Raw genomic sequence first — 21,465 nt, 5'->3', positions numbered from 1 at the left:
GATGATTTGCTGATTATACATTGGAGTTTTGTGCTATTATTGATCTCAATTATGGCTATGTAAAACTGAAGGAGGATCCTTTTTGAGCATATAATTCTTTTAGGCAACAGCAGGTAGGCAATTTAAAGCATGTAAAGTATTAATGTTTGATGTACTGTTCTTTTTTTATGCAAAAGAATGACTCTGTAACTTCTCAACTTGTGTCTCTTAGTATGGATGAAAACAAATCTGGATATCTACACATTCCCTTTTGACATTCAGAATTGCACGCATTGGTTCATTGGTTGACATTCTGTGCATTTTATTCCACTACTTGGTCCCAAACACTGACGGGGAGTCCATTGATAAGCTGGCCTTTCATGTAAATTCTAACTCATAAGAGCAGTAGTTGTAGTTGTTAAGCTGTAACTATACATACTATATATATACTACACCACCATGACTGTGTTTCGTTTGCTGATGCAGATAAGACTGAACCTGATCCTTCCCAGCAGTTTCCTCATCCCCGTGGACCTTTTCAGTTTCCTCCTGCCTCCTCAGAGCGTGGACCGATCTTCCTTTAAAATGACCCTGATTTTGGGATACACCGTCTTTCTGCTTATCATGAACGACCTTCTGCCTATCACTGGAAATGCGATACCACTCATAAGTAATTTAAATTAATCTTAACAAGTTGACAAACTTAGATTTACTTCCTTTAATTTCCGCTCTGTTTCAGATGTCTTCTTCGCCCTGTGCCTTGCTCTGATGGTGGCCAGTCTGGTGGAGACTATCCTGATCACAGATTTGCTGCACAGCTCCTCTCGGCTCTCCCCTGTCCCACGTTGGGTCCACATACTTGTGCTGCAGTTCTTTGGCTACATTGTCTGCCTGCCATGGTAGATGCCCTGTATCTATTGTTAATTCCTATTCCAATTGTGAATTATGAGTAGTTTTGTTGTAGTGTTTTAGACATTTATTGTTTATTGTTTATTGTTTATTGTTTATTGTTTATTGTTTATTGTTTATTGTTTATTGTTTATTGTTTATTGTTAAGGAACCCCATTAGCTCCTTAGTGGTTGCTAGTCTTCCTGGGGTCCAGGATTAAAAAGCATTTACAATAAAATAACATGCATTAAAAACAAACAAGGCACAACAGTAATACATGACAAGATATAATTATCAATTATAAAAACAACGCTAAAGGGAAATGTGATGGATCATTTGGATTTCTTTTTCTCCTTTAATGTCTTAACTTGGACACTATGTTGTTGAGCCTAACCAGTTCATCGTAGAAAGGTCACTTTCAAAATAAAATACTTTTACTTTGTGGTATTGAAATTCTTGTGTAAAAATAAAATAAAAAGCAACATTTTTTCCCATCTCCTCATGTAGGCCTAACTCTTTTACTCAGTAAGTGCATCTAGTACCATATCATGAACATATGACGTCATATACACACTCTTGACATAAGGAGAACATACACAATACCATTATTCAGTCCATATATATATAAACCAAACCAAACCAGATGTGCTACTATGCATGTACTAAAGCATAGGGACCTCTAATGCTAACTCACCGGTGATTAGGAGCTATGCCATCCCATAAGCCACCGCGCTACCAATCCTAGGCTAGTCGTCCAGTACTATTATATGGTTGATGTATGAAACAGCTGTTGAGATAAAACAACGCTAAAGGGAAATGTGATGGATCATTTGGATTTTTTTTTCTCCTTTAACGTCTTAACTTGGACACTATGTTGTTGAGCCTAACCAGTTCTTTGTAGAAAGGTCACTTTCAAAAGAAAATCCTTTTACTTTTAACCCAATTTAAAAATGTAGTGGATAGGCCTACAGGCTCTAAAATGTAATGAAGTAAAAGTAAAAAGTATTCATCATAACATTTAACTAAAGGGATTTTTTCAGGATTTTTGACACAGCCTAAATTTCCTAGTTATCCAGAGTGTTGTTGATTTCTGGAGATATATATTTTGAATTCCTGCAGTCCTTATATTTAAAGAGTTTAGTGGTGCTAGGCTAGCACATGTCTATGGTAACTAGTAGCCTGCATTAAAAACCTGTTCAAAATCATCGGGTAGTTCTCCAGACGTTGCCATATCTGATTTGTAGAAAGCTCCTTTATGAATTCCATGTGAGTGATGCCGGCCGCAGGTAAACAAACTACTGTAGATCCGGTAAGCTAGCAGATCACTCCGCCGCTGCGTAGCTTACAACCAGGAAGCTGATGCTGCTCTAATATAAGCTCTTTTAAATGCAAAATGGTTATATTTCAAAAAATATTCAGTCAACACACACATTTATATCGGTAGTCTGGTGTTTTAGGTGATTTGCCTCAGGTGCACTGTGCTTGGTTCAGACTGTTTTTAATGCAGGCTACTAGTTACCATAGACATGCGCTAGCCTAGCACTAGCTTAGCACCACTAAACTATTCAAAAATAAGGACTGCATGAATTTAAAAAAACAACTATCTCCAGAAATCAACAACACTCTGGATAACTGAGAAATGAGGCCCTATGTTAAAAAGCCTGAAATATTCCTTTAAGTAAAGTACTTTTTACTTTTACTTGTACTTTGAACTTTGTTACTTTCCACCAATGATGCTGTGTTGCATCACATTTTCCTGTTGTGGATTACACCATATAAAGATAACAAACGAAACCTAAGCACTCAATTTTCTTCCTTTCATTTTCTCCAAAACAAAACTTCACATGATGATGAGTCACTGTGGGGATAAATAGCAGTTGAGTTCAGATCAGCTGTCAGCCTACTTCTTTCTCTGGTCAAGTGAAGTAGATCTGATTTTGATGCTATGGAGTGGACACCGGTTTTTCAGGACAAGGCAGCAGAATATGCACAAGGAGACAACTGGACGCTGCAGTTTGATGACAGCATTGAAGCTAACCAGCCCAACGCAGGCTGGGAGCAGTATATCCGGAACATTGTTGGAAGGTCAGTGGCCTTAGGAGATTTAGTAAGCTAACCTCTTACATAGCCTACACAAACTGTCACTCACTCTTTGCTATTTGTTATTGTCATCTGTCAGGGATTTGTTTTGTTACTGTGGTGGTGCACTGAAGTCAAAGTTTTTTTTTTTATTTATGCCTTTTTTTCTCAAGTTTCATACTGCTTATGTTGCCTTATGAATTAATGAAACTTTATAATTAAGAATAAAAATGCCATTCTGAGTTGAGTGAAAACAGACATTATAAATATTCCAAACAAGTTAATTTGGCCTTCTTCTTTTGCTGATGACGTTACTGTGACGTGTCTTTTCAAAAGACTGGTTTTTCAAAACCAGTCAAGCTGCCATGACACGTCACATTAACATCATGTGGCAAACTGTGGAAACTGTGACACACTGGTCTAATTGATAAGAAAACGCTCACAAGACATTGTAAATGTAATCGATTAGATAAGATAAATTATTTAAATCATCCTTTCTCCTTCAAAGGTTTAGATGCAGCAGATGCAGGCGCACCTGGCCTTCCAACCGTGTGATGGTGGTCTTCCACATGCATCTCAACAATACAACCCATCAAGGCACTATAAAGGTTCGTCGTATGCGGCAAAACTGCAAGAAATGCAACGATGCTCCAATGGAGACCCCTGTCATCGATCCAGAGAACATAGACCTCCTGATGGACAGTCTGTTAAGAAACATCAGGAAGAAGTTCTACCATGAGGACTTCGGACCGCCCAGGCCATACGTTGGTTTGGATGTGAACAGCCCACATGAGCCCAGTCACTGTGAGGCCTGCATTGCTGGAGTGTGTAATATGAATGCAGATGGCTCAGCTAATGCACATCGTTGATTGTAAATACGATAGAACAAATAGAGCCATTGTACTACACATGTGGTGTTTTATGAGCTTGCAAGCTGTGCTTTAATTGTTTTTGCTTTAAAAAGAAAAAAGTTGATCAGTCAGTATCCTAAAAGGGGCATTGTTGACTGTTGTGAAGTAGTTGGGACACGGTGCGAGTAACCACTTCTATTCTATGTTCTATTGTATAAATTATTGAGGTGCTGGAATAGATTACTCTTGTTAATAAAAATAATAATGCCTTGCACTTGTATTGCACTTTACAAGCCTGCATTACATGGTAATTTTTATTATGTTTTTCTGTATCTGTAATGTCTATGAAGACACCTGCTGTTAAATGCTCAGCCTTAGATCGACATTACAAATAAAGTAAAATCATCATCCTGCTCCATGTTTTCTGTTGAAAAACCTTGATTCTATCACAATATAACACATTACATAGACCAATCGGTGCATTGTGTAATGTCCACCACACCTGTTCAGTTCATACAAACCAGATCTTTCCATACACCTTTAGGCGTGACTCCAGAGCCGTTGTGGTGTTTCTTTTCTTTGCAGAAAGTCACACACTGACAGACTGTGGCTTATCTTTGTTTACTGTCAAACCACCAACATGCAACAACGTGCTGTTTCGTGTTTTTCAAATTCCCATATGATTTGCTTGGGATTTGCTCAGATAAAGGCTCAGATTACGCTAGTACTATGAATACGGCAATCGCCGACTCTGAATTTAGTTGCACGTTTGGGAAGCAAGTCGGAAGAACAAATCTGAGATTAGAGTGTTTGTATTGACACCAAGTGACGGCCCAAAGTAACATTTAAAGATGGCATCTAAAGATATTGAACAAAAGGTGAGAGGTATTGAATTATGTTCAATGTCATTATTTTTACTTATGTTTTTTTCCTTCACAGGGACTGATTTTAGTCAAGGCGACAGTGGTTGCTTTTACCATGCTTCTGTATCTTGGTATGTTTTCATTATTGATCAGAAATTACACATTAAACATTGTAACATCACACACTGTGGCCGAGTCACTATAAAACCTTACACTATAGCACACTTAACACTTAATTTTCTAACCAAATGATTTAAAAACAACTCTCTCTAATTTTACACATCTGTTACCAGCATAGGCAAGTGTTCCCTAGAACCAAAACATATCAGGAAATGCTGTAATTGAAAGGAGTATGTGGGACAAAAGGTTGGGAACCACTGGGCTACAATTTGAATTACATTTACTCATTTGAAAAATACCTACACAACCACATACACATACCTTAACAATTCAACTATTGTATAAGACATTAAAAAAGGGAGCCTATAACAATTTGATTTCAACTTGTCAAACTGCCTCAATTTGGCTTCTTGTAAAGAACTTTAAAATATTACAACTTATTTAATTCTAAGAACTGTGTATTACATACATAGAAAACGTATAGTACCATTGATTCTTGTGCCCTCAGCTCCCTGCTGTGGGGTGAATTTGACCTGTTCCGAGCCGACCCAGGCCGCCCTGCTCTCTGCTCTGGAGTCAGTCTTCAACCTGAGCGCCGTCCGTCCCGTCATGAGCATGAGCGTCGCCACCAATGTCACCATGTACTTTACTATGTATGGGATTCTGGGAGTGGTGAGTTTGACCTGAATCTGAAAATAGTCTTTATTAAATCACTTGTTGCTATAATGTACAATGCCTTATGGAAAGGTCCCATTCATTTTGGTAAAAATAATGATTGAAAATTAGATCATCAAAAAGGAACAATACAGGATCAAATGATTCGTAGACTCATTACAGTCTTGCCAAAAATTAAATAAATGTAAATGTTCTAGACTTGAACTTTTTTTGTAAACTTTCTGAATTGACTCTAGGGCTCAATACAATGAAAGCTGATCTGATCTGATTTTTCCTTTCTTTTTTTTTCTTTTTTTCATATGTGATTCAGTGTTTTTTATGTTTAATGCAGCACTTTGCCCAAATACACTTTCCCCGCTCACTGCTTCTGCCGGCCGACCTTGTGAAGCTGTGAGTGAGTGATGGTTGAGCAATCACACTGACTTTCAGAAGAAGCTGATTGCTTCTAGAAGGCGATATACACTTGAATCATGGTGAAATCGTGATCTAGGTTGAATAAAATTCTGAATTGTGATCTACCTTTTTTGTATCATTAACTATTACTTGATTTAGCTTTTTGTCTTTTTCTTAGGATGAAAAAGCTCAACTCCTGAAAACTTACCTCTGGATCACATATGTAAGAAACACTCTGCCTAAACTAAAACCAAACTAGAATCAATAATTGCGTGGGGGAAAAGTAAAGTTTTGTGTTTTAGTGGTGGAACAATGAGTTTGCTTCATGGGATCCCAATGAGTGTGGCACCTCAAGAATCGCTCTTCCAAGGAAAAAATTCTGGGTTCCCGATATAGTCATCAACGAATTGTAAGTGACAGTACATTTTATTAAACATGCAGCATAACATGTAAACAATAGCAGGTAGGCAAATTAAAGCATGTGAAGTATTTATGTTTGATGTACTGTTCTTTGTTTTATGTACAGTATATACAGTATAAAGAATGACTCTGTAACGTCTCAACTTGTGTCTCTTAGTATGGATGAAAACAAAGCCCCGTTCGTACCGTATGTCTACCTTAATAGCAATGGGGAAATCAATGATGGTCAACCAGCCAAAGTGGTCAGCTCCTGCAAGCTGGATATCTACACATTCCCTTTTGACATTCAGAACTGCACACTCACCTTTAACTCCTACCTCCACCGAAGTAAGCTCGTGCCTTGGATTGGTTTCACGCATTGGTTCACTGGTTGACATTCTGTCCATTTTATTAGTAAAGGACATAAAGATGGTCCTGGGTCGATCCGTAGAGGTGATCACGCAGAAGTCGAAGGCTGTGATGACTACAATGGGAGAGTGGGAGCTTTTAGACATCACCTACCACGACTTGGTCCCAAACACTGACGAGGAGTCCATTGATAAGCTGGCCTTTCATGTAAGTTCTAACTTGTAAGGGCAGTAGTTGTAGTAGTACAGCTGTAGCTATACTACACGACCATGACTGTGTTTCATTTGCTGATGCAGATAAGACTGAAACGTAGGGCCACACTGTATGTGGTAAACCTGATCCTTCCCAGCTGTTTCCTCATCACCGTGGACCTTTTCAGTTTCCTCCTGCCTCCTCAGAGCGTGGACCGATCTTCCTTTAAAATGACCCTGATTTTGGGATACACCGTCTTTCTGCTTATCATGAACGACCTTCTGCCTATCACTGGAAATGCGATACCACTCATAAGTAATTTAAATTAATCTTAACAAGTTGACAAACTTAGATTTACTTCCTTTAATTTCCTCTCTGTTTCAGATGTCTTCTTCGCCCTGTGCCTTGCTCTGATGGTGGCCAGTCTGGTGGAGACTATCCTGATCACAGATTTGCTGCACAGCTCCTCTCGGCTCTCCCCTGTCCCACATTGGGTCCACATACTTGTGCTGCAGTTCTTTGGCACCATTGTCTGCCTGCCATGGAAGGATAAAGACGCAAAAAAATCTGGTAAATGCTTTTTTCCTGTCCATTTCTAAAGTGTGTTTTCATAGCTTTGTTGTAGTTGTAGTCGTTGATCCTCATGTAACTCTTTTACTTCTCTCAGCTCCACAATTTGAGCATATCTGTCTCCTCCTTCGTTTGATAGATATACCTTTAACTTCAGTGGCGGGACAGATGCACGGCGATAGACCCTCACATGTGTCCAAAACTCAGGATGGGGCAGCTGCTGTCAAAGAGGAGCTGTCAGAGGACACAGCCCTGCAGGAGCTGAGGAGCCTGGGCCGGGACCTCCAGGCTCTGCGCCTCCATGTGGACCAGCAGCTGGGAGAGAGCACGAGTTCACAGCAGTGGGTCCAGGTGGGTTTCATCATAGACCGCCTGCTGTTCGCCCTCTACATCCTCTTCATCTTAGTGAGCTTTGTCACCATCATCATAATATGGGTCAACTCTTACAACAAGTAGATGTGGGCACGGGTCACATGGAGTTCATATCGATTACTTTTGTGGGACCTGTGGTCTATACAAGGCTCTATATCCCTTTCTTTTTTGTCCTTGCTACAATAGGTAACATTAGCTTTTGAATTTAAGTTGTTTTTGAGGCATTACACAAATTAGCTCACATTTCCATTGCTTTCACAGTGCAACATTAAACTGCTAGCCACCATAGCCCTCTTGCTATTGTTTAAAGGTGCATTATGCAACTTTTTATGTGGTAAAAAAAAAAAAAAGTTGACATTTGTGTGTATTTGACCTTGTAGTGACTCAGCGGCTGTGTGAGTGGGCAACATGGCGCCTTTATTTTTTTTTATCACGGTGGTCTCCACAATGCTCCAGGATAAATTGTTTAGTAGGTTTTCTGGTGAGAGGGTCCGCCAGCAGTGAAAACCTTCCAAACAACTGATCCTGGAGCATCCTTGAGACCACAGTGATGGAAAATAAAGGCGCCATGTTGACCACTCATACATCCATAGGGTCACAACAAGGTAAAAAACTCACAAATATCGACTTTTTTTTTCACATAAAAGTTGTGTAATGCACCTTTAACCTCCAAGGATGTCACATGAAAACAGTCTTTTCTTGAAGTTTCTATAGACGCTAAACATCTGTATGTATGAAGCCTCTTGATCCTCTATGTTGGATAACACACATATATTTATGCACTGATTTTTTTTCATATAATTAATTATTGCTGATATAGTTGGTTTTGTGCTGTCTGCTATGTTACAGTTAGATAAGCGAAATGTAAGAGCTGAAAACACCTTATCTCACCAGACACACTCAAACATATGTCTGGTGAGATACGCAAGTAAAAAGTGAAGTTAATTTCAGAAGATCATTTAATCGTGGACCGTCAGACTAAATATTTGTGTGACATTGTACTATTTGAGTGGAAAATAAACACATGAAAAAAAATTGTGTAAAAGTTCATTTAATATCAGTTGGCATTTTGTTTTGGAGGCAGATACTGGTAAATATATAATAGCTAATTATAATAAACCAGACTTTATAAAAGGCCTCCGACTGAAATGTTAAAGCACACTTACTTTACGCACTGCTGATGTTTTAGTGCCGCCTGCAGAAAAGCAACAAGTGCTCTAGGGTGCTCTTCATCTTCATCACTCTGTTTGCGTGTGGTAAGTTCAACTTTAACTATTAAAAAATATGTCTAAAAAATACAACGCTCAGACACGTTGCAACAGTCCAACGTTTATCAGCAAAGCTGTTGTTCTCCTCCAGCTCCCGGGGAACCTGTCATGTTGAACTGCTCCTCTCCCACCACCCTGGCTCTGCTTGAGGCCCTCACTCCTGTCTTCGACCTCAGCAGCATCAGACCAGTGTCAAACCTCTCCACACCGACCATGGTCCAGGTCGAATTTGTCATGTTTGGCATTTTGGGCGTGGTAAGTCCATTTAAAAAAACACAACACAAATACTTGGGAATTGACTCTGTGCATGAATTCTAATCATTACAACTTCGCCCAAGAAGTGACTTCTTGTTTCGATTCAGCACGTCAAATTATCTTGGGTGGTGTTGTTATGATTTGAGTCAATTGAAGGTGAACTGGATATCATGGAAGAAAACATTTGCTTCCTGTACCAGCGCCTGACACGATAATGGTTTAAGTGCTGCTAAAGTCTAAAGTGCTGAAGTGAATATCAGTAGAAGTTGTTGGTACTGTCACTTACATAACCTACAATATCAGATCGCAGTAATGTAATGTGAATAACCATTTGGAAATTACAATGTGTGAATGTTTTCCCAGGATGAAAAGTCTCAGATCTTGACTACATTTATTTGGCAGTATTTAGTAAGTCTAGTACTATCTGATCTGTATGGCATGTAGTCAAAATGTGAAGGTGACAAGTGTGTTTTTAAAGGTCTGGAAAAACGAGTTTGTGTCCTGGGACCCGGAGCAGTGCGGTGCCCGGCGGATAACTGTCCCAAGAAAATATGTGTGGGAGCCAGACGTTGTCATCAATGAATTGTGAGTAGCAGCCTTCTTCTTCTTCTTCTTCTTCTTCTTCTTCTTCTTCTTCTTCTTCTTCTTCTTCTTCTTCTTCTTCTTCTTCTTCTTCTTCTTCTTCTTCTTCTTCGTCTATGGCGCAAGTGTAAATGTTCTTATCTGTTTACCTTTATGTTTTCTTCGACACCACAGCATGGAGAAGAACAACGCCCCACCCGTCCCATATGTGTATTTGCACAGTAATGGAATAGTGGTGGATGATAAACCAGTGAAGGTGGTCAGCTCCTGCAAGCTGGACATCTATATGTTCCCCTTTGACACACAAAACTGCACATTCAGCTTCAACTCCTACAAACTCAGGAGTGAGATCTGTTTTAAAGCCTTTTTTATATATACTGTATATATATATATATATATATATATATATATATATATATATATATATATATATATATATGTATATATATATATATATATATATATATATATATATATATATATATATATATATATATATATATAATGATTTGTTTTGAACTAAAATGTTGTTCTTTTTTGTTCTTTTTTTCCAGCAACTGATTTGCAAGTTGAAAGCGCGTGGGAGGATGATTTTAGATTCAATTTGTCCAAAAAAGTCATGACTACAATGGGCGAGTGGCAGCTTATCGGACTCAGTGCGAAGAAATTTGAATTTGCAATCCTTGAGGGAGATTCTTACCAAGAGCTCCGCTTCTACGTAAACATCACTATATCCCTAAACTATGCATTCATTATTCATACAACATTTAAGTGTTTGTGAGATCTTTGAGCTTTAAATGTAGACTATATGTCAACAGGTCATACTTCTTTATTAGGAGCAGACAATTGTAAAAACTGTGAACTGTGATCAATGACTGTTTTCTGTTCATAGTTTATTGACATCAATTGAAAAGGGAGGGAAATGACCATGACAGCTCACTGTACAGAGCCACATAGTTAAGCAGTTCATTTCAGTTGCCTTGACTACTGTAAATAATAGAAAAAAATAAAACATTTTGTGGCCTTCACATTTTCATAATGACAGAAGCTACTGGTAACTCATACCATAATACACAATTAATGTTAGCACAATCAGTCAGTTCATTATGATAATATGTAAAAACAAATCTTGTGTGTAATATGAGAACACAGTGCTTCAGACAGTGCAGTGCCAACCAGTGAGCAGCAGCCGTCAATGAAGTCACATAGAAACTATAGATACTAAATGCACATTACATTTCAGCTCACCTTACTTAGTGAAGACCAAATGAGTCCTCAGTTTCAGATACTGTTAAAAGCCTCCACTCTGCTACAGGTGACCGTGCGGCGCAGTCCTACCATGTACGTGGTGAACCTCCTTCTGCCCAGCTGCTTCCTCATCATTGTGGACCTCTTTAGCTTCCTCCTGCCCCCTCAGAGCGTGGACAGGTCTCTCTTCAAGATGACTCTCATTTTGGGTTACACCTGGTTTCTGCTCATCATGAATAACCTGCTGCCCGTCACAGGAAACACCATACCTTTGATGAGTGCGCAACATTAAATTCTTTTTTTCCGTGTAATTCTTTTATGGAACAATACGAAGTTGATTAATGTAACAATCCTGCTATAGATGTGTTCCTGTCCATGTGCCTGGTTTTGATGGTGGGCAGTTTGCTGGAGACAATCGTTGTCACCAACCTGCTGTGTGGCTCGGCTCATCAGTCCCCGGTGCCCTGGATTCTCAGAGTGATCATTCTGCAGTTCTTGGGACCCCTGATGTTGCTCCCCCCAAAGCCGAAAAAGAAAGAGGACACCGTGATTTCAAATCCTGCCACACAAGGTACAATAGGTGACTCACTCAGTATTGATGTGGTGAAAACCAATACAGAGAGATTTTTATTCCACAATGTGAGTTTATCATCAAGTTGTATTGTTCAAAATCCGCCATTATCAGCCATTGTGTGAAAACTGTGTCAATTGATTTGTATCTCGTTGTTGCAAAAGCAAAAGTGTGGGGCAGGCTTTATCTCTTTACCCCATCTTAACCAAGCAGATTTCCCCAAATCTAAATGCCTATCATCGTCTTTACCCAAATCTAAATGCCTATCATCGTCTTTACCCAAATCTAAATGTCTATCATAACGCCTCATTTGAAAGCTAAGACTGACAAAACTCCTCTAAACTAATGTTTTTCCTCACGTTTTTTCTGTTTTTCCATTGCTTTTTTGTTGCGTTTTAGTCACTTTTTTGTGGCTTTTTTTGTTGTTGCATTTTCTACACTTTCGACACATTTTTGTCACTTTTTCGTCACATTTTTGTCACATTTTTGTCACATTTTTGTCACTTTTTTGTCACTTTTTAATCACATTTTTGTCACATTTTTGTCACATTTTTGTCACTTTTTTGTCACTTTTTAATCACATTTTTGTCACATTTTTGTCACTTTTTAATCACATTTTTGTAACATTTTTGTCACATTTTTGTCACTTTTTAATCACATTTTTGTAACATTTTTGTCACATTTTTGTCACTATTTCATCACATTTTCTTAACTTTTTAGTCACATTTTTGTTACATTTTCATGACTTTTTAGTCACTTTTTCATAATTTTTTTGTCACTTTTTCATCACATTTTTGTCACTTTTTTGTTATTTTTTTTGTCCTTTTTTTCGCAGATTTTCTCCAGTTCGTCTTTACCCAAATCTAAATGCCAATCATAACGCCTCATTTGAAAGCTAAGACTGACAAAACTCATCTAAACTAATGTTTTTCCTCACATTGTTGTCACATTTTCATCACATTTTCTTAACTTTTTCGTCACATTTTTGTCACATTTTTGTCATTTTTTTTTTCACTTTCTCGTCTTTTTTATTGCTATTTTGCCCCTTTTTTCTTCAAGATGCTTTCAGATTTGGGTAAGGCCAAACTGTAAAATGTGCTCTGTTTGGGTGGGGGTTAAGAGGTTTTAAATGGCTGTGCAGTAAAAAACCAAAAGAGCCACAATTAAAACCTACCTTTAAATGTCACCCTGTAGGACCCCTGAGTAAAGACCAGCGCCCACCGCACACCTCAGCCCTGCCCAGGAGCAAGACCCTGGAGGCTCTGCGGGACTTGGGCCGGGACCTTCACCTGATCCGCCAGCAGGTGGACCAGCAGCGCAGCAGCAAAGAGACCTCAGAGGAGTGGTTTCAAATGGGCTACATCACCGACCGCCTTGTCTTTGTCACTTACACCCTGTTCATATCAATCAGCTTCATCACCATAGTCATCATGTGGGCCCGGGGTGCATGAGCTTTATTGCTCATCTTGCATATCACATTTTAATTGTGATATGCAAGACTAGACTTTGAGACAGGACAACCATAAGTAAGCAAGACTGCCATATGTAGAGGATTGTAGGCAGCATATATACATTATATTCATTATAAGTAGACACAATGAATGGTGATGCTAAGCTGTATCTGTATTTCTATCACATGTCCCGGGTGATATTTCATGTGGAAATGTTAATTGTGCTGTGAAATAAACTGGCTGATAAATCAAACAGTGTCTGCTTAAACTAATCCCACCCAAGCATTTAGATTTCAACATTTGGGCCTTAACATGTAAACATTCACAGTAGAGCGTGGAATAAGTAAGTACACCCCCTGAATCTCACTGAACTGCAGCAGTTTTGTAAAGAGGAATGGTCCTAGATTGATCCTGATCGCTGTGTTTTGATGTTGATGTGCTGCTCCATTTTTCCTGCACACATGACGTTGTGTTTTCCTCCCAAACTGTTCAACTTTGGTTTGTGAAAGAGCTCTTGGATGCTCCGCTGCTCTACTGGAAAAATAAACTGTGGATTGATTAAACCAAAGTTGAATTCTTTGCAAAAATGTGAGAAATTCCAAATAGTGCACTTACTTTTTCTTCCCATTGTAGACTTAGACAAACTTTATTGATTCAGAAGGGAAATTTACTGTAGTTCAATAATAGTAATCTTACGAACTAATTAGCAGCAACTGAATACCCACTTCCGCCTTTTGAATGTCTGATGCTATGTCGGAAAGTTAACAAAAACACGTGCTGTAAGTTTAAAAAAAACAAGGGTAGGCAAAATAAGCATTAGCTTCAGCCTATACCTTTTTCGGTCATTTTGTATGTTATGTTATGAAGAAGTATACTTAACTGAATGTAAATCTTTTGTTATAATTTTGACCGAATAAACTGAAACTGAAACATCACCACAACTAGGTGTGTATTAACTTATATTCTTGTATTCTTGAAAGACAAAAATACTTGTAGCAATTGTACAACTTTTTAGTTCTAGCGATCAAAGAGCTTTTTGACTGAATAAAAAAATGTTTGATCAGTGATAATGAGTGTGTTGATAAAATAAATATTTTTGCACAGCTTGTGTTATACCCTGAGGGCTTCCACAGACGTTCACACAGCACAACACTCCTTTAAGTTCTTGCATATCTTTATTTGCTGCTTTTTCTGTGGCGTGTTGCGTTATAAATATAGGTTTAGTAGAGCTACAACTATAGGCTACCACAGAATGGGCTTACTACATGTCATCAGACAGAATTTTACATTGAATTATACAAATGTTCAACACTGTGATGATAATACGTGGCTTGTTTAGACGAAACAGGTTTACTTGCTGCAAGGCAAGTGCTGATGCAAACAGGCAGGTCTGCTTTGATCAGTCGAGCATCCCGCTGCTCTAAACAGAGCTGTTGCCTTTTAACCTCATTAATGTGTAGTATTTGGAGAGAAAACACTGAGTAACATCATGAACTGTGTGACTAGCCCCACTGGAGTTATATGCTTTGTGCTGGTTCAAGGTAAGTCCGGTGTTTACTAATCTATGGAATTGAATACAAATGATTTATTTGTGATATTTGCACATTTTTTTCTTAATCCAGCGTTTGTGGCAGCGCTAAACTGCACCGACCCGTCTCCGGAATCTCTTTTTCAAGCGTTTGAAAAGGAATTGTTTCCAAGAAAATTTATTCGCCCTGTAAAAAGTTTTGCACATTCAACCAACGTAACTCTAGGACTTACTTTAGTGGCCATTTTAGGAGTGGTATGTGACTCTTACTATTCAAGTATGAACTAATGCCATATTAGTTAAGTATCTTTGTTGACTTCACAGAATGAAAAAGCACAGACACTTTCAATGTTGATGTGGAAAACATTGGTAAGTTTTCTAATTGGCAGTAATTTTTTGTTTTATCTGTTCATTTATCATTTATAGGCTTCAGAATAACCAAGAATAACCGACTTTGTTTTTGATATTCAGCATTGGGACATAGAGGGACTGAGTTGGGATGAAGAAGAGTGTGGAGCAGGCAGAGTCTCCGTCCCACGACAAATGCTCTGGCTCCCGGACATCATCGTCACAGAGTTGTATGTTATTTGCTGCATAAGAGCAGCTGGAGTGACACACAAACAAGCAAAGAAGCCAGCAAATTATTTATTTCGGTATATATGTTGATTTTGGGGGATTGGTATAAACAAATGCCAGTGTTTCTTTTCTCCATTTCATTGTAGCATGGGGGAGAAAGAAGATCCTTCAGTTCCTTATGTGTACCTGAACAACAAGGGCCATGTGCTCGACGACCAGCCCCTGAAGATGGTCAGCTCTTGTCGACTGGAGATCTACTTTTTCCCCTTCGATATCCAAAACTGCTCTCTGACCTTTGGATCTTTTCTGCACATAGGTGACAGCCGACTCAAATCCTACTTATGATTCATTACAAAGCTATAACTGAAAAGTGGTTGTTGTTATAGCCAGAGACGTGACGATTTCAGGAGCACTCACTGCTGAAGAGGTGCTCCAGGGGTCCAGAGAGGTCATGTACACCGAAGGAGAGTGGGAGCTTGCAGACATAACTGTAGCGCAACATGCTCTGGAGTTCGAAGGAGCAAGTTACTCTGAAATCAAGTATTATGTAAGACCAAACGATCACGTCTCTCAAAAAAAACTTGTCATGTGTGATGTTCTTTTTCGGCTTTGCCCAGATCATTTTACGTCGGAGGCCTATCCTGTATGTGGTGAACCTGCTCGTCCCCAGCGTCTTCCTGGTAACGGTGGACCTCCTGAGCTTCCTCCTGCCTCCTCAGAGCGTAGATAGATCCTCCTTTAAGATGACCCTGATCTTGGGCTACACTGTCTTTCTGCTCCTCATGAATGACCTTCTGCCTGTCACTGGGAACGCCGTACCTATCATCAGTATGTCTCCTTTTTCCCCACTAAGAACATTGATATAAAAAAAAACATACTTGTAGCTTTACTTGTTTTTGTTTTTTTTGGGGTGTGTTGTGTTTTGTTTTGTTTTTACTAACTTAAAGAAGAACTAAGTCACTTGTTTACCTTAATAAATCATTTTTGTAGTCCTTTGGGGTAATACGAGTGTTAATGGGATGATTTGGGGGTCTTTCATCTTTCATTTTGGCTGCTCTACTCGCCTCAGTCTCTCAATCTAAACTCCACTTCTCTGTCTTGCAGATATCTTCTTCTCCATAACCTTAGCTCTGATGGTGGCCAGTTTGTTGGAGACAATCCTGATCACTAGCATTCAGTTTGGCAGCAATCAGCACAGTGCAGTGCCGCACTGGCTCCGGGTGCTCATGCTACAATACCTGGCTCTTGTCGTGTGCCTCCCTCGTCAAACAAAGGCCAACAGAGTCACCGTCTGCCTTCAGCAACAAGCAGGTAGTTTGTCCTCTTTGACACTTATAATATTATTAATTGCAAAAATATATATATATTGAAAAAATATTATAATAGTTGTATTTATTATTTTTTACAATAAAAATACATCCTTTATTTGAAGATCTAGAGCTAAAAGTGCATAAAGATCACTTACATTTGTGGATGTAGAATGAACAAAATATAATAATTAAGCTGATTAACATTGTTTTTGCTTTCAGTCACATGTTTTGAATGTAAACCAAAAATAATATGTTTACTTAACAAGAATCCAGAGTCAATATTATGTACTATAAATTGTAAGCAATCTTTCCAAAACTTCTTTGTGAATGAGCACTTCCAAAAAAGATGACTGATCTTTCTGGGTGTTTCTGGGTGTTCAGTTGGGTGTTCTTTACAGAAGAAGTGCACACCTTTAATAAACCTAGTAATGAGTGAGAGTCAGACTCCCAATGGTGCGTTAATGGGCACATTCAGGTTGGGACAAAGAACTACTAACCCTTAACTTCCACCTGGTTACACATGCAAATGCTCAGAGCCGCGGGTCCCTTTGTGGGGCCACAATTAAAGGGTTAACCTGATCTGAGAAAAAATTCTGTTGTAATTTGAAACCTATAAGAACCTCAAATACATTTTAGATACACATGGCACAAAAGCCTGAAACAAACCTGTAACTAAGGCCTACAATTTTCCAGGGATAAAATAAACCGTATACAACACGTTATACAACAAATTGCGTCATTTTGTCCTTATCCTCTTCCTCATTGGTTTATGTAAATTTACCCAGGCTTAGGACTGAGTCAGAGTCAAGTCCACTCATCTTAATGGCTGTAGTTTTCCATGTATTCTACAGGAATAAACAATGCCTGTGTCCACTTGTCGGTGAAGGACCTCCAGCTCATGTCTGGGCAGAAAGAGACCCCGTCCTCTGCCCAGGACCCGCTCTTATCTGAACTGAGAAGTCTGAGCAGAAACATTAGCGCCATCCGGAGGCAGGTGGACGATTACATCCGAGGCACCAACAACAACAAGGAGTGGCAGATGATGGGCATTGTCATGGACCGGCTGCTCTTTGGCCTCTACATAATCTTCATCGTGGTCAGCTTCATCACCATCATCTGCATCTGGATCATCAACAGCTCATACACTCACTGAAGAATCACAGTCATAATAGTAATGTCTTGCACTTATGCCATCGTTCATTCACTCTCCATATCCAGTTGTGGCTTTAGCTGCCCCGGGGCTAAGTGACAGAAATATGACAGTCACGGGCAGACTTTTCACATATGATTTAAAATCTATATGGCCCACATATTTACTTTCATTGAGCTAGTGTTTTCTACTACACGTTTTCAATTATTTTTACAATATACATTACAAATATATTAGCAGAAGAAATTGTTAATGTTGATGTGGGGAAAAAAGTAACTGCTTTGTCCCGTTGGTTTGAAGGTGTTGAAAAATAAAATGGGTGAGTGGTTATCAAAGGTGTTAAACAACAGGTCCTATCATGATTTGTTTTTCATGTTATTTTTTACTTCTTTATTTTTTATACATAAACAAACTATATAATAGTGATTGTTTTTACTTGCTTTCCTATTTCTTTTATACATATTTTTTACATTCTGCTTTTTTTTGTACATTTCTACAAAAGAATTAAAGTTTTTGAACTCTGCTGATGTTCTCACATATACTGTATGATCGATGTTCTCACATATATGATCAGGACAATATATATTGAGTCATTGTACTTGAATAAAAAAGTATTGATACTGATAAATGGAATGGTTTATACGAGGAAGTAATTGGAGGCATCAGTTGTTGAAGTTTCACACTTTTCTCTCTTGGGAGTTGGTTGCAATAATCCATTAAAAACCCGCAGCAGGCGTGAGTTACTTGCGTTTGGTTGAGAACAGAACCGTATTCACTGCAGAAGTTGTTTAATGAAAGGACATGATGACAATGCAGAACCTCGGCCTCTTCTGCCTGCTTCTTACATCAGGTAAGTGTAATTTCTCTGGCAGACTGAAATGTCATTAAGTTTTCTGATAATACCTTTCTAGTGTACTCACAATATAAGCCACATGTTGTTTAGCAGTGTGGTTATGTGAGAGCAAGCTGCAGTGCATGGAAGGGCATAGTGGTCCGACCTACGAGTCCATGCAGGCTGTGTTTGACCTCCAGGCGTTTAGACCTGCAGTGAACCTCAGTAACCCCACCATCACCAACATCTCCTTCACCCTCTACGCCGTCCTGGGAGTGGTCAGTGTCATACGAGTCCCAACCTCATCGGCTGTGCCAGGTTTAATCTTTCCATTTCCCTTCATTTAGAACGAGAAAACGCAGATTCTCACCACTTTTCTCTGGCTTCGATTGGTAAGCACAGGTTGGCAGCACAGAATATTTACTGTACTTTACAGTTACCAGTACTTTCTGTACAGTATTGGCATCATGAGTTTCTCATATGGGATCCAGACGAGTGTGATGGTGTCACGAGGCTGTCCCTCCCTGTGAAGCAGCTCTGGTCTCCAGACATCATTATTTATGAATTGTGAGTGTTCACTTGTTGTCATGACTTGAGTGTGGTTCGCCTGTGCTTTCCTCCGTTTACTAATATCTAATATCTCCCTGCTAACAGCGTAGATGATGATGTGTCCCAAGCCTGTCCCTATGTCTACGTCAACCACACTGGACATATCCGCTGGGACAGAATGCTTCGTCTGGTGTCAGCCTGCAACCTGGAGATTTTTAGCTTTCCCTTTGATGTTCAGAACTGCACCTTTACCTTTGGCTCTTACATGCACACAAGTAAGACGGCAGTATTTTTTTACCCCTCTGAGACGTTTGTCCAGTTTGTTGATTGTTTCTTCTGCCACAGGGTCAGATGTGAGGGTCAGCCCAGCACTGACCTTCGAAGAAATGTCAGGAAACTCCAAGCGTTACCTTGCAGCTAGTGGGGAGTGGGAGCTGGTGGACCTTCTGGGAGAGACCTCCATCCTGCGGTTTGGCATCGACGAGTGGGACATCATCACCTTCTGGGTGAGGCTTCTAGAGCAGCTGCAAAATAGACTTTTGAATAGTTGAATAATGGAAGGGAACAGGAAATGTTTGTAATAAAGAGCATGTCATTTCTGCTTCAGGTGGTGATCAGGCGTCGTCCAGTGCTGTATGTGGTCAACCTGCTCATCCCCAGCTCCTTCTTGATGATCATCGACATCTTGTCTTTCTACCTGCCACCACACAGTGTGGACCGCGCCTCCTTTAAGATGACCCTCATCTTGGGCTACACAGTCTTTCTCCTCATCATGAATGACCTGCTGCCCAGCACTGCAAATGGCACACCAATAATAGGTGAGAGAGAAATTAGTTTGATGTGTACGGTTAGTGTTCGCTCCGGGTTTGATACCACCTGGATGGGGCCTTTCGGTGTGGAGTTTGAAGTAGTGGAGTGAATATAAAACCATGTAAAACGTTTTGTGACCGTGTCTGTGAGTGGTGCTATTCCTTCCTTGATACATATTACATATAAGCCTTGACAGAATTTTCTCCTTTCTAGGCATCTATTTCTCTGTGTGCTTGGCCCTGATGGTGATCAGTCTGCTGGAAACAGTGTTAATCACCAACGTTCTCCACCACAACTCTATGAAATACAAGGAGGTGCCAAACTGGGTGAAAATAGTGGTCCTCAAACACATTGCTCGCCTCATCTGCTACCGTTCACCAGAGGACCTCCCATCCCCAGTGAAACCTGACAAAGATAAGCCCAACAACCTTAACTGCACACCACCCCCAGCTCGCATCCAAACAGAAAACAATGTGCCACCCCCGGGCACACATGGAGGTAACTGGTGTATACAGCACAACTCATCATAACAGAGACATCAAGTCTATATTAGTGCGTTCTGTCTTCTAGGTGTGGCCCTTCCCGAGCTGCAGCAGATCTGTGAGTATGTGGGTGAGCTGAGATCGCACCTCCATTCTCTGCAGAAGGAGAGCGAGATGCAGGACCAGTGGTGCCACGTGGGATACGTGCTGGACTTCCTCCTCTTCCGCATCTACCTGATGCTCATCTCCTGCTACGCTCTAGTCATCATCTGCATGTGGTGCATCTGGATCAGCCAGGGTTAGAAAAGCCCAATAGCATGTGGAATCTGTAGCAACAAAATACATTGTAAATGCTTTTATCCTAAATGTTCAAGTCAGACTATTTGTGTCTGATTCAGGTTCCCCATTTTATTTGTATGTAGCACTTTGGGCAGCTTGTGTTTTTCAAATTAGGCTACCGAAATAAACATTATTGTATAAAATAAGTCTTGTTCCTTGAAATGTTCTCACTTTAAGTAGAATTATCTGGTGCTTTAAATTAGGCCCATCAAACAAATTTATCCCACTACTATATTGTACTATATTGTAAGGCGTAATAACACCACAGGAGCACTTAGACGTCCGTACAGTAATATATTCACTTTACTGTGGTGGCCTATTTCTTTAATACTTTTTCACATGCATGTCCTCAACTACCATTTGAAGTTTTGAGTTGTACATTTTTACATAAAGTATAGTCGGTTGCAACAATGTCCTGGCTTCAGCCTAAATCAGTGGTTTGCGACATGGATCTTTTTATTGGTGGGTTGCAGGTTCTAAAATATGATGATGTCATCAGACCCAACGGGGGGCAGGAGCCAGTTTTTCTTATTAACAGCATTACACTTTCACAAGTTGTAGCTAAAAAGAAAATGTATGAATTAGAAAAATTATGATTAATATCAGTCACTGGGTCCATGATCTCTCTGTACAAGACCAAAAATGTCCTCAAAAACAAAATTATTTTTCCTCTATATAACAGTATAGGCCTTTAGAATGCTGTGATGTCACCTGCAACCCAGCAATATAGTTGTCGACCTTTAGCCCTTTAAGCCCCTCCCAG

At 39.6% G+C, this 21,465-nt stretch overlaps 3 protein-coding genes across 3 annotated transcripts; all 3 read left to right on the top strand.

The window, feature by feature from the left end:
- Positions 1-6,189: 6,189 nt before the first annotated feature.
- Positions 6,190-13,131, top strand: LOC306977256 (5-hydroxytryptamine receptor 3A-like). Its single transcript, XM_079575462.1, has 15 exons — positions 6,190-6,258; positions 6,427-6,596; positions 6,664-6,824; positions 6,914-7,124; positions 7,194-7,379; positions 7,519-7,730; positions 8,941-9,007; positions 9,111-9,274; positions 9,638-9,682; positions 9,753-9,859; positions 10,031-10,200; positions 10,411-10,574; positions 11,172-11,382; positions 11,466-11,675; positions 12,870-13,131. Exons 2-15 carry the CDS (start codon positions 6,428-6,430, stop codon positions 13,124-13,126), a joined length of 2,334 nt encoding a protein of 777 aa, XP_079431588.1. The 5' UTR covers positions 6,190-6,258; position 6,427; the 3' UTR covers positions 13,127-13,131.
- A 2,010-nt stretch (positions 13,132-15,141) lies between these two features.
- LOC306977255 (5-hydroxytryptamine receptor 3A-like) lies at positions 15,142-18,544 on the top strand (the record flags this gene model as incomplete). Its single annotated transcript, XM_079575461.1, has 7 exons — positions 15,142-15,232; positions 15,377-15,546; positions 15,617-15,777; positions 15,848-16,058; positions 16,335-16,541; positions 17,392-17,636; positions 18,455-18,544. Exons 1-7 carry the CDS (start codon positions 15,198-15,200, stop codon positions 18,542-18,544), a joined length of 1,119 nt encoding a protein of 372 aa, XP_079431587.1. The 5' UTR covers positions 15,142-15,197.
- A 101-nt stretch (positions 18,545-18,645) lies between these two features.
- LOC306977253 (5-hydroxytryptamine receptor 3A-like) lies at positions 18,646-20,666 on the top strand (the record flags this gene model as incomplete). Its single annotated transcript, XM_079575460.1, has 8 exons — positions 18,646-18,800; positions 18,870-18,914; positions 18,980-19,089; positions 19,177-19,346; positions 19,417-19,577; positions 19,679-19,889; positions 20,095-20,379; positions 20,452-20,666. The coding sequence occupies exons 1-8, from the start codon at positions 18,666-18,668 to the stop codon at positions 20,664-20,666; spliced, it is 1,332 nt and encodes a 443-aa protein (XP_079431586.1). The 5' UTR covers positions 18,646-18,665.
- Between the last annotated feature and the right edge of the window lie 799 nt (positions 20,667-21,465).

Source organism: Gobius niger (genome assembly GCF_951799975.1).
Source record: "Gobius niger genome assembly, chromosome: 17".
Classification (NCBI taxonomy): domain Eukaryota; kingdom Metazoa; phylum Chordata; class Actinopteri; order Gobiiformes; family Gobiidae; genus Gobius; species Gobius niger.
This window is presented reverse-complemented; position numbering and strand designations above follow the sequence as displayed.